At 34.9% G+C, this 13,758-nt stretch overlaps 1 protein-coding gene across 1 annotated transcript; it reads right to left on the bottom strand.

Annotated features, from left to right (window-relative positions):
* Positions 1-287: 287 nt before the first annotated feature.
* LOC127130654 (blue copper protein) lies at positions 288-966 on the bottom strand. The gene is made up of 2 exons (XM_051059626.1): positions 769-966; positions 288-670 (listed from the first exon to the last, which is right to left on the bottom strand). The coding sequence occupies exons 1-2, from the start codon at positions 932-934 to the stop codon at positions 288-290; spliced, it is 549 nt and encodes a 182-aa protein (XP_050915583.1). The 5' UTR covers positions 935-966.
* Between the last annotated feature and the right edge of the window lie 12,792 nt (positions 967-13,758).

The raw sequence follows: 13,758 nt of genomic DNA, 5'->3' as shown, positions 1-13,758 counted from the left end.
TACTTTTTATGAAAAGCATTCTTATGTGTTAATATTTTTCATAACGTGCTAAGGTTAATAAATTGACTAGACTTTCAAAAATAAAAATAAAACTAGAAAAAAATCATTATTAAAACTAAAACTAATTTTAATTTAATAAAGTTTCAGAAACATAAAACAAAAGTACACTGACCATGTAAACAAAAATAATAATAATGAAGGGACTAATTATTAGTAATAATAACTAGAGAGAAAAATAGCCCCTCTCTCTTTGAAACATGACATATGATCGATTAACATTCAAAATCTCAAACATCTATCAGATTTGTGTGAATCATTTTGAATAGCTTCTTTGACAGTAGGGAACGGCGGGCAACAGTGGTGGTCCATGGTGCATTCGAAGGCGGTGCAGCTTCAGGGGCCGGCGTTGGTGAGGGTGAGGGTGAAGCCGAAGGTGAAGGAACTGGTGACCAAGGTAATTGTTGTGATGGCACGACAGTTATGAGAAGCTTTTGTCCATTTTTGCAGTGGTTTGCAAAACCTGAAATGTACCATCTTCTTCCATATGTTGTCAATACAACTGTATCATGTCCACTACCCAACACTGGTGCTGCCCAAGGAACTGAGCAACTCTGAAAATCACTTCCATTTACTCTCACCACACTGTCCTTACCAGCAACATACTTGAATGCTGCAATGCAGGTTAAATTCAACATTTTACCAAAATATAAGCGAGAATAGGTGGAAGAAATTAGAGAGAGGAAAAGAAGATAGATGGAAGGAGCTTACTGAGTGTGTCTCCGAGATGAAAGAGCTTGTTTGCAGCCCAAACTTGATAATCAACTCCAACTGTCCAACCCTTTTCATCTCCAACTACAAAATCTTTTGCCACAGCCATGGTTGAGAAGATAGTAGCAATGAGAGCAAAGAGGAAAAGAGCACGTGAAAGAGCCATATTGCTTGATGAATCAAGTACTAATATTGCTATTTGTTTGTTTAATTTGGTTTCTTAATACAATGATCAATATGAATATATATATATATACACACAGTGTGAGGGGGTTTCCAACAAACGGCTAAGGACGGCTAGGTAGGCAGATTTTGAATATTAATTTAACCACAAACATAATATTGTATATTACTAGATAGGAAATAACGTAATATTGTTTTTGTAGTTGTAAATAGTGTTGAGGTAAGCCACAAATATCCAATGCATGAAATAGCTATGAGGCATCTTGACTTCTTTTTTTTTATCTTTCTTATGTTAGCTTTTCATTAGAGCAGTAAACATGTTTGGTCGGCTAAGATAGGCCTACCACCCATTTAAGTTTCCTTAAAAATCTAATATTTAACCAAATATATATGTAGAAATATTATCCTAAAATAATAATTTTGGAAATATAATTTTAAGAAGTGTTATTTCATAACTCAAAACAAACACTCCCTAAAACTTCCAATACATCAAAGTATATCAAATTTTGATTTATTCATCCAAACACAGTGAAAATGACTATAATTTGTTTCTAATTATCTAACAATATATCAGGTATCTTTATTCTTACAATGTATTTTGATTTATATTATTTTTTATCTTTAAAAAATTTGAAGTTTTTTTATTATTACAAACAACACATTTCAGTACGAAAATTTTACCTTGAATATTTAAAAATCAATGGGTATATTTTGGATGCACTATATTCTAGTATATATATATATATATATATATATATATATATATATATATATATATATATATATATATATATATATATATATATATATATATATAATATATATATATATATATATATATATATATATATATATATATATATATATATATATATATTATATATATATATATATATATATATATATATATATTATATATATATATATATATATATATATAATATATATATATATATATATATATATATATTATATATATATATATATATATATATATATATATATATATATATATATATATATATATTATATATATATATATAAAACTTATTCACTTGATTTTTGTAAAATCAGGGAAATATAGTTATAAAAGAGTCCGTTTCGAATCTCAATTAGTGTATTTTATGTTATTTTATGTTTAACCATTTTTTCGTTGGCGTCTTTCTATCATCCCTTTTTTTCTTTGTTAATTTTTTTTCCTTTTTTTTTATTACTAGTAACCTCGATTACATAATCCAACTGAGAAGTAATATATTTTGCATTAATATTTTTAAATTAATTTTTTCAAAAATTCTTTTTTTTAATTTTATTTTATATAATCAAATCCATATGTTTTTAAAAATAATTTACGTGATAGATATTTTAAATGTATTTCCAGAATATGGCATTATAGTATTTTTTTTTATATTTTTTTATTTTTAATTATAACATACACGTCGTTTTTTATGGAAAAGCGACGTGATTTCTCTTTTGCATGAAATACTTCAGAGAACTAGACTCTAACTTTTTATTACCTATCAACTCTTCACAAAAACCTTATGCAATTTTCATCGTATCTCTTATTAAAAATCTTCCAAAAGTTGGCATTCATCAACACTCGAACATCAAAAATCATCAGTTTGAGGTACATTTGTTCTTCTTTTTCATGTTTGTTCTTCTTCCAACAGTAGGTTTATATCACTGAAATGTCTTTCATGTTCTATGGGTTATTTTTCACTTGCATTTATCTCACTAGAATGGCTTTAGTATCACTGAAATGATTTTTGTTTCAACAAATCCATCATTCGCATTCTTCTAATGTGCTTAATCATATACTGCATTCTCCTTACCCATGTTGATTTTAAGGAACATACCATCTGCTTAAACTTTGTTTGGAGGTTGTGGTTGGTTCATTTACCTAACCTGCCCACCTATTATTTCCATGATTCTGTCTGTGTCAAAAGATGATACACTATAAATTCGAAACAATTAATCTCATCGAAGCAGATTAAAACATGTTAGGTTAGATAAAAATAAAAAATTGTTTGACAAACATAGGTTTGGTATGTAACCTTATGGACGAAGAAGACATTGAGAAAGTGGTTTCAAAATTTCTAAATCTAATATTTTGAGAGGCACAACGAGGTTGTAGGAGATCTTGCTTTTATATATATTACTTCCAGGTAACTTCTTACTTTGGATTTGATGGTAATGTGGAATTGGCAGTAGACTGGGGAATCTGTAACAAAACTTTTTGATATTCCTACGTGCAACACTCAACTTTATTGTTTTGGAAGTCTGCATGCATTGGCTACTGAATCGGTGTAGGTAAATAGCATCATGATTTCAAGTAACCTTATTTAATTAATATAATCACCTAATGTAATAATTGGTTTAGTATCAAGCATTAATGAAGTGAATCACATTTTTCTACCATCACAAAGTTCTATGTGTGACCATTCACCTCGACCATGTGATTTTTTAACTTCAGAAATGAATTGTAACACTTATATCATATCTTAAACTTATATTATACCATTTGTTTAAGTTGCAGTTTATATTCGTTACTCCAATAACATGGATTTCCAAAGTTGGTTCAGTTCTTAATGATGATGAAATATATGATTCAATGATGAACACTTAAGTGACAGTGCAGATGAATACCAACATGTAGATGATAACTCTGATTCAAGATCGATTCTTGATGATAATGAAATATATGATTTAAAAACTATTTTTGATAGTTTTGATAATATTGATACATATCATTATAATCAGTTTTTTAAATATTTTTACATTTTACATTCTTATTTACATATCATTTTCTAAATCTATGTTTTCTAATATTTACAATATTAGTTAATGTCAAACATTTACTTAAATTCATTTCATTTTGTTCATGATATTTAGACATTGGTGATCATCTGATTGAGTGTATCCACTATTGAGCGCTCGTGTGGTATCAAAAGAGGACAAAAAAATATAGACATACTTCAATGCCTAAGTACCAAAAGTAAGCATATTACTTGCTCTTTTTTACACTCTTTTATTTGTGTATATTAGTGATATAAATTTGTACATTTGATTTTGAACACAGTAAATCTTATATACTATGCTTTTTAGAATAATGTAAATTTGTACTTTTGATTTTGAAAACAATGTTAATTTATGCATTTAAAATGATCCGATTTTGGTTATGTAAATATTCGGTTTTTGTAAAAATGATGCAGGTCGGTCAAAATGAGCATTAAAACAAATTATATATGGCAATAGATAAGATTTAACCCCTCGGTTATTAACCAAAACCGACGTACCAACATAACTTATTACCTCGAATTTTAATTAAACCGAGAGGTAAAGTGGCGCGCGCTTCATAGTTTTGAAAATAAAAATATGTTGTTACTAGGGGATTGAACCAATGACCTTTTTCCATTATAACCTTATTTTTTAAATAATCAGGGGTTAAAGTGGCTAGTTTTCATGTCGCCATTTGTTACCTCAGTTGTGTAACTGAGGTAAAATTCATTTCGCATCTGAGGTGAGATATGTTATTTGTAGTAGTTCTTGTTAATAGAGGTTTGTCATGTCTTGAATGATTGCGGAAGAATCCTTTCAATCTTTATTTTCACTACCACCGAAAGGACATTTTTGAAACCATGTATCAGTGTCATTCAAAAAGATCCTTCTGGAATGACACACTATTACAAAATACACATATCGTAATATGTTATTACCTCGACTCTTCAATCAACCAAATTAATAGTTCTAATTTAAGCATCTGCATCTTTTTTATTTTAATAAAAACCTTTTCACTACGGTCCATACTAATAGTCGTGGTGGTATGCTAAGGCTTGCAGGCCTCGAATCCTAACACCAACAATTTTCTTTTCTTTTTTGGTTACAAAATGGGCGTGTCACTTATAATCTTATATTTATATTAAAAGTAAAATATTTCTCACCACAATCTATAATAGAAACTGTTGTGAAATGTACCTACATTTCATCACGGACGTTTGTGATGAAAAGTATAACATATATTTAAGCAAAAGTTCTCTCGTTCAGGATATAACAATTGTCTCTCATAAAACAAAATCCTGACATCTCTATCACGCCTTATCCTAATCTCCATGAACGCTTGCGTACCATTTCCTCACAAAACACAAACCACTACAAGAAATTTTTTATTTACCAATGGTAAAAATTCGTTGGTAAAGGTAAAAAAACTATACCAACGGACGTTTACTTCCGTCAACTATAATTCCATATACCAACGGTAAATTTCCATTCCAATATCTTATACCAACAACAATTTCCAGACGTTGGGCAAAATTCCGGGGCTATATCGGTCACGTATTTCCGTTGGTATAGGACGAAATTAGTCGTTGGTATATATTTTTAATTTTTTACAAATATTTATTTCCTATAATTAATATTTTTAATAATAAAATTTTGGAAATACTTTCTATATGCACCACACAAAATTTAAAGCAACATCAAAGAAAATTTCAATTATATTATCAAAATAGCAAGTCTTACAAACATATCAAAATAATAAAGTAATGTCAATTATATAATAACAACCACTAAAATAGATCTTACGACAATAAAAAAACACAAAAATATATCTAAGATAAAAACAACACTAAAAATTTATGTTAACCCTATTGTCAGTGTGTCAATCAAAGCTATAAAATTCCTCAAAAGTACTCAAACAACACTGTAAAGTTATCCCATATAACACAATCAAATGAACTCGTAAGGACAAAAATAAATGAATACAAAATTTGAAAGCTTAGAAAGACTTTATCTCTATTGCTCAAACCATAAGGTTCCCAATAGAATGATATTTAACACCTACCTCATTGTTAACTATTTACACTAGAAAAGAAATGTCATTGAAACCTAGTTTGAAGGGTGTGTAAAAATAAAGATACCCTATAAACTATGCAAGAGGATTTAAATCTTTTTCTATGTAATATCCAACATAACCTTTTCTTCAAAAGAAAAAATTATAGACTATTTTTTTTATAAGCAATAATATATTGAATAAGAGTACTAGGGATACTCAACCTAAATATAAGGAAGAAGAGGATTAACTCAAATAATACAAAGGGTTGGTCAACCAATTTTCTCTAGAAAAAAGGGTACCCCTAAATCTAGCCACAAACCAGACCCAAGACAATAACTTCATAACTAAAATAATATCTAAAGGTCCCTTCATAACCCCATTTAACAAACTGTCATTTCTAATCATCTAGATGGCTCTAACAACTGCAAACCAAATAAGAATTCTAAACTTCTTCTTGGTTCTACCTTGTAAAGACAAATAAAACATCAATAAATGGTTTGCTAAAACACCATTAGCGAACGAAAAATAGGGTACGCCCAACTAGTCAAAAATAGAGGCCCAAACCTACGAAGCAACCGAACAAGCCACAAAAATATGGAAGTGTGATTCTTCTGAATGGAAGCACAGTGGACAAACTAGAGAATGAGCTCCTGAAATAACTCCCCTCTTCTCCAATCCATCTCTAGTTTGAAGTCGATAGAGGAGGAGGCTTCAGGCAAAGACTTGAATATTATAAGGAACATTAGCTTTCCTAATGTAATCCAGATCTAGCTTCAAAGGGGCGGGCGAAATGATAGTAGAAGAAGAAATATAAGATGATTTTAATAAGTCGATTTAACGAAGAATCCATTCGGATCAACCCACCTAACACTCATGTTCGTGATACTCGCTAAAGGACCAATTCCTATCAGAATACAACATAGTAATTCTTCTTAATTCCTGAGTTCGCCTTATAGTAGCAACTCAAAATCGAGCTCAACAATTCTCTAGGACTAGTTCTCGTTAATCCAAGAACTAGCACCATTAATCTTCATTTACGGTTCCTACAAGAAAGCAAACAGTAGCGAAAATTGCCTAGCAAAAGAGATTTGGCCAATCCATACATCCTTTCAAAAGTCAACCGAAACCCCACTTCCCAATTTCCAAGCAATATAACTACCAAACCAACTCCTGATATCAGTAATATCACTCAAATTAATCTGAAAATCCCTCCACCATAATGAAAACTTCTTGTTAATGGAAGGATATGAGAACTGAATAGTTAAAACGCTAATGTCACCATATTTAAATGAGAGAACCAGATGCCAAAGTGAATCTTTCTTTGAAATCCCTCTAAGCCTATTTGCTTAAAAGAGCCCGATTAAATAATTTATAATCCTTGATCCCAATGCCTCCCTCGACTTTAGACCGGTAAATAGTGGACCATGCCACCCAATAAATCTTCCTTTGATTCTCTATTCCATTCCATAATAAGGCATGTTGAATTTTAATAATGTCATTATGAACAGCTAATGGAGCTTTATAAAGGGAAAATGAGAACAAAGGGATTGAGTTTAGAATAGAGTTAATCAAAATAACCATTCCACCTAACGATATTCCTTTACCCCTCCATAAAGTCAGTATACTTTGTAACTTTAAGAGAACCGGTTCCCGCGTCGACCACCTCCGAGGATTACAACCAATCATAATGCCAAGGAAAGAAAAAGGGATTTGAGTAATTGCACAAGATAAATAATCTGAAGCTGCCATCAGAAAATCATGCTTAACATTAATTCCAAAGATCCTTCTTTTGTGAAAATTGACAGATAATCCAGAGGAAAACTCAAAACCATGCAATACAGCTTTGATAGTCAAGAAGTTTTCCCAATCTAGTTTAGCCACAAGTATTATTTCGTCCACAAACTGAAGCAAATCAAATTGAATGTTATCTGATATAGCAAAGGGTTTGAAATAATTCATAGAACAAGCATTTTTCATTAAACTGGCTAATACTTTAGCAACCAAGATGAAGAGAAAAGGAGAGAGAGGGTCCCTGATCGGTCACCATTTTCACTATGTTTTCATTACTTATTCGACAAGAAACCATGGATTCTGGAATACTTTGTACGCATTATGGTACCTTTTAAATTAGTTTTCATTTCTGTAAGTTATTTAAGAATTTTATCAATTTTTAGTTTTATTTTGTGTTTTCGGGATTTTATGCTTTGGTTGTCTGTGTTTATGCCCTCCAGGTCCACATAGAAGATCCAAAAGACTTAATGCAAGAAAGTGGAAGGTTTCGGCATTCAAGGAAAGAATATTTCTCAATACATGGGGTCTGACACGGCCACCCGTGTCACCTGACATGGGCCGTGTCAGGATGAAGGAAAAATAAACTGCAAGAGATAGCCAAGACAGGGGCCTGACACGGGCCGTGTCAGCCCACCTGGGAATGAAACAGAAGATGATGGAAAGACAGGGGCCTGACATGGCCACCCGTGTCAGCTGACACAGGCCGTGTCAACCCACCTGGGAGTGAAAAGAGAATAGAATGGAAAGGCAAGGGCCTAACACGGTCGTGTCAACCCAGACGCTAATTTTCTAGTTTTTGGGCTTTTTACCCGGGCTTTAGCAACAAGGACGTTTTGGGGATTTACAACCAATGCCAAGGGATTTTCACTATTTTAGGAGAGTTTCTACGAGAGAGGAAGAGAACTTTGGGGGAACGAGAAGAACACAGAGCATAGAGAATTGTCAGACGATCGAGAATTATAGAGATCAAAGAATTTAGAGAGCGGAAGATTTTCATGAGCGGAAGCAATTGAACAATATGAGTAGCTAAACCCCTCAATGATAGGGGGTGTCCCTGATTTAGATCTGTAATAACTTTGAGTTTACGATTGCATTAATAATATTGTTTTTACGGTAATCTTTTGATGTGTTTAATGCTTTCTCTTTCGGACCAATCGAGATTGTTGTATGGTTATCAATTAGGTTGGACCGTCATTGGTAAGGTTTTCATAAGATTACTCTGCAATAGATATCACATAGGACTAGGGATATCTTGTATGAACCAGAGCATTCTTGATATAATAAGGCTTAATTTCACCGATAATTTCCTATGGACATAGAAATTAGGGTTGAATGATTAAAGGTTTTCTCACCAAGAACTTGGGAGAAAATACCCTTGAGAACTGGTAGTAATTGATATGTGTTGATGCAATAGTGACTCAGAGTTGTTACAGGGGTAAATTATACACTTTCCCTGACATTGTTCTTCTTCCCTTGCTGTCGCATCGCGCGAAAAACCGGCGGGATAAGAAAGAACAACAGAGCCGCCACCGTGCGTTATTTATCCCAAAAGAGGGAAAGGAAACGCTCAGAGTAAACCTGGAGAAGAACATGGTCTCGCGACCAAAGAGTATGGGTTCGGGAGTCGGTTATGCGAAGGGAAGGTATTAGCACCCCTACGCATCCGTCGTACTCGACGGGATCCACGCACAAAAGGAAGGATAAATGGTTGCTAAAACGCTGCTCACACACACACACTGGCTGAAAGAGACACAAGAAAACAGACAAGACTGACTCGGCAGGATACCGCATCCTGGGCCTACTTAGTCTATCAGGCATAGACATCAGAGTCGAAGTAGTTCGGACTGGGGAAACGACACATGCTCGCTAGGATATCGCATCCTATGCATACGTATCTTCTCGGACGAGAGAAGAATCAGAGCATTCGTAGCTCGGCTGACACGCGCACAAACAAACACAAATACAGGCAAACGTGGAGCCCGACTGCCAATCACTGGACTTATGTCAGCATCCAAACCTAAACTCACACAAAGAGGCAAACGTGGAGCCTGAATGCCAATCACTGGACTTACATCAGCATCCGAACCGAACGCACGCACACTGGAACCCAAATGCCACTCGAGGGACTTACATCAGCTTCCAAGCACACAACAGCACAACAGGTTAATAGGGAGTCGGGGACTCGAGCCTATAACTGTCAAGCACACACTCAAACAAACAGACAATAAATTGCTAAGGAGTCAGGCACTCGAGCCTAGCAACTGTCAAACAACACACACAAAAAAGAAAAAGGGCGCCCGGAGAGATCAGCTCAATCTCCTGCCTACATACTTCATCTGGTATGAAGATCAGGGCGATGTAGTTCCCCTACGCAGGGATAAAGGACTAGCCTAACCAGATAACAGAGGGAGACACAACACTAGGGAGACTACGACTCGAGCCTAGATGTTATCATGCAAAATCATCCCTAAGTTAAGGTTTCTAGCTAAATGGCACAAGGGCCAACCTATCCTAAGCATGGCTCACACAGGAAGCAAGCCACACACACACTTAACTTGCACAGGAAGCAAGCCAAGCAAAACCTAACTTGCACAGGAAGCAAGTCTAAACTAATCCTAACTTGCACAGGAAGCAAGTCAAACAATCCTATCTTGCACAGGAAGCAAGTCAAACAATCCTATCTTGCACAGGAAGCAAGTCAAACAATCCTATCTTGCACAGGAAGCAAGTCAAACAAGCCTAACTTGCACAGGAAGCAAGTCAAACAATCCTAACTTGCACAGGAAGCAAGTCAAACAATCCTACAAGCACAGATAGCACACGCTATACACAAACAAGTGGCTCAAACAAGGGTTAGGTTTTAGTCAAGGGGTCATATCAACCTCAACAAACAAACCTCTGGAATGGGGTGAATGTGCTCTTAACCTTGCCATTGAGGGGCTAAGGTGAAGCAGATGAAAGGTGAGTGAAGATAAGACTTCACAGCTCTTATCCCTGGCCTGGGAGAGCTCAAGACAAGAATGTGTGGGTTCAGAAAGTGGGAACCCTTCTACACATTTAGAACTGACTCAACTGTGCAATTGCACAAGATCTTGGGTTTGTATCTGTAATGCATCAACACAGTGGTGTGAGCAAAGCAGATGACACACTGAATAGTGGGGGATAGATTGCATATCCCTACCTTCCACCAATTGCCTCTTCACTTAGGAGGACTTTGACTCTATGCAAGGACAAAGTTAAACATCCACAAACATTGCCTCTTAAGGAGGACTTCAGACAGTTGCCTGGCCAAGTAACAGGCCAGGTCTTCCAGACTACATGAAGACAAAGAGACATACCTCAATGCAAATTGCTTATACAAGCAAGGCAAAGCAAAAAGTTCACAAGGAACTAAGCAACTAAAGCACCTGAAACAGTCAAGCAGATGTTAGTATGCAACTTCAAACAAAGCAAAAAGAAACAGACACCAACAGTTAATTGGAGGCACATGGATGTGCAAGGCACAAGGCTTAAGGCATGTGAGCCAAGCCACCTACAAAACAAAGAGGTTAGACAATGATATTTAAGCAAGCCCAATCAAAAGAATTGGTCTCAATGGCCATCTGATGGTCAACCTGAAAACACAAGCTCAAAGGTGAGTAACAGGACCACTAGGGCAAGCCTAGGGTCAAAGATGAATGAGAAAGTCAAAACAGCAAAGGGCAAGTACCCAAAATCATGTTCAAACCATTAGGAAACAAAACCAATTGGGTTCACATTCATATCAATCATCATCATCATTTCATGAACAATTTAGGTCAAGGTATAGCAAACAGAAGCTCATAGAAGTCAACAGCAAGACTTAATTCAAAAGCAATCTTAAACATTTCCAAAAATCAACAAATAAATCATGATCAATCACAAAACATAGCATGGTATGCATGTCAAATTTCATCTCATTTGGACGAGTGGAAGGCAGTCAATGAAAATCAGAAAGTCAAGGCAATTTTGAACATGCTCAATGAAGTCAACCAAACATGCATCAACTTAGAAAAATCATAAGTCAGAGATGGTGTATGATAAATGAATGGGATCAAAACCATGGCAAAGATGAGGATGTCTAGTTATCTCATGTAAAATTTCATGTCCATCTAATAAAGTATGAGAATTTCACAAACGAAATGGGAACATGTGTCACATGAGGTCAACATATGACCAAGCAGGGGAGAAAATCCCAAACAATTAGGAAATGCCACAAATAATTCCAAGAAAATTCACATGTAAACTAGACATACAAGAGTAGGTTCATGCAAAAAATTGGATCAATTGGAGGTCAAGAGGCATGGTAATGAAAATCATGAAGTTGGACATCAATGGTGTGACACAAATTGTCACACCCTAATTCAAAAAATCATATCTCACAAACCACAAATGATAAATTCACAAACTTTACACCAAAATCACCACTAGTGTGTCTAGTTTAAGCACAAAAAATTTGGGAGCCATTGGATACATTCTCATCATTTCACAATTGATTTGGCAAAGTATACAAAAATTGGTCACATGTCACAAACCCTAGCAACATTTAAAAACCACTCATCCAAAAATTCTGGAAAAATAATGATAAAAAAGTAGAGATCATGATGAACATAACACAAAAAATCCCATTCAAATTGGATTAAAATTGAAGCATTTATGATTTTTGGAAGATGGGATATCAAATGTGAATTTAGAATGGAATAAATGAAGCAAGAATGGCATTTTTGTAATATTTGAATCCACTAATCAAAACACAGTCGTTTTGGGCATAAAATGAAATGTTTCTATTGGTTGATGAGTTTAAGCCATGCAGCACGAAAATGGGGGAAAAATCTGGGAAATTCAAAGGCTAGGGTTTCATGAACAGTGGCATCCCAGATCGTGATTTCACAAACTTGCTCAGAAATTGCAATTGGCTATACCATTGTGATCATCAAACAACATACAACAACATCCTAACATTGGTTTTCATTAATTTGAGCTATCCATCAAGTTATATGCAAAATAAGTTTGGATCATCAATGTTCATTTCAAAATAACTCAAACATCACTTGACCATTTGTAAAACTAAGACCATCCATGAAATCAGCATCAAAAGACCTACATTAAGCATGCACTAATTTCACAAAATAGGGAGGTTGAATCCATACCTATTTTGAAGGACAGTTGTGTTCTTGATGTTGTTTGATGTTATTGAAGTGAAACAATTGTCCTAGAGCCCTCCTGATGATGAATGGTGAAGGTTGCTTGGATTGCAATGGCTTGGAGTGAGCTTACATAATTTTTGCCATGGATGATGCAAGGTTGAAGACAGTGCTGGAAATGTGACTTCCAGTTGGAGAATGCTAGTGAGAACCACTTCCAAATGTTGTGTGAATGTTGTTTAGGCAAGTCAAAGTTTTGTTCCCTTGGAAGCCTTGACTGGTCTTTTGAAGAGGCAAGCAAAAGTGAGATTTTTGAGTGAATGAAATTCAATGATTGGTCTGCTATGTTATGTTGGTTTGGTGGTTGCAAGGCAGGGTTGGACTATTGGAAGTTTTCTTGGACAGGTTTTGGAAAGTGTGATTCTTTGAGAGGAATAGCCAAGGGTTTGTGGTTTGTGTTAGGTGGTGCTAGGTTTCATCTTTGATAGCACATGATGAAGGGAAAAGCCAAGGCCTGGTTTTGTTTCATTGAGTTGTGACAGATTTCTCTTTGAAATGCAACAAGTGAGGTGTGTGTGGATGTGAAGTTGGTTGGTATTGTTGGCTAGCAGGGTTTGAAGAAGCAATGCAGGGCTCAGGTAACTTTGAGGTTTTGGACTGGTTTGGTAAAATGCCAAAAGCAAGGTGGATAGGTGATTTGCTGCTGCAGTGGGATGGCTTGTTCTACTGGTTTTTATAACAGGAACATGGGGTGTATGTCCTGCTGTTAGAAGCTGCCTATTGTTTGGAGTTTCAATGCAAGTAGCATAATGTTAGAAGTTGCTCTTGTTTTCAACAGCATGGGCAATTTTGAGGGAGAATTGTGTGCCATCTATTGCTGCTGCTACCAGGTTTTTTCATGACAGGGAGAATGGTGTTTTTCTGCTGTTCTATGTTGCTTTTGGTTTGGCCAGGTTTTTACTCTTTTGTGTTTGGACAGGAAATTTAAAATGCAAATAGTAGGGTTCCTTTTCCTTTGGATCTGAG

Source organism: Lathyrus oleraceus, chromosome 3 (genome assembly GCF_024323335.1).
Source record: "Lathyrus oleraceus cultivar Zhongwan6 chromosome 3, CAAS_Psat_ZW6_1.0, whole genome shotgun sequence".
In the NCBI taxonomy this organism is placed as follows: Eukaryota; Viridiplantae; Streptophyta; class Magnoliopsida; order Fabales; family Fabaceae; genus Lathyrus; species Lathyrus oleraceus.
Note: the sequence above shows the minus strand (reverse complement) of the source record. Positions and strands in the feature narration are given on the sequence as shown.

Bases quoted from the DNA above. Each gene is read 5' to 3' on its own strand.
- LOC127130654 (XM_051059626.1), bottom strand. From the start codon at position 934: ATGGCTCTTTCACGTGCTCTTTTCCTCTTTGCTCTCATTGCTACTATC. The intron at 671-768 runs GTAAGCTCCTTC...CCTGCATTGCAG, and splicing joins TCATCTCGGAGACACACTCA to CATTCAAGTATGTTGCTGGT.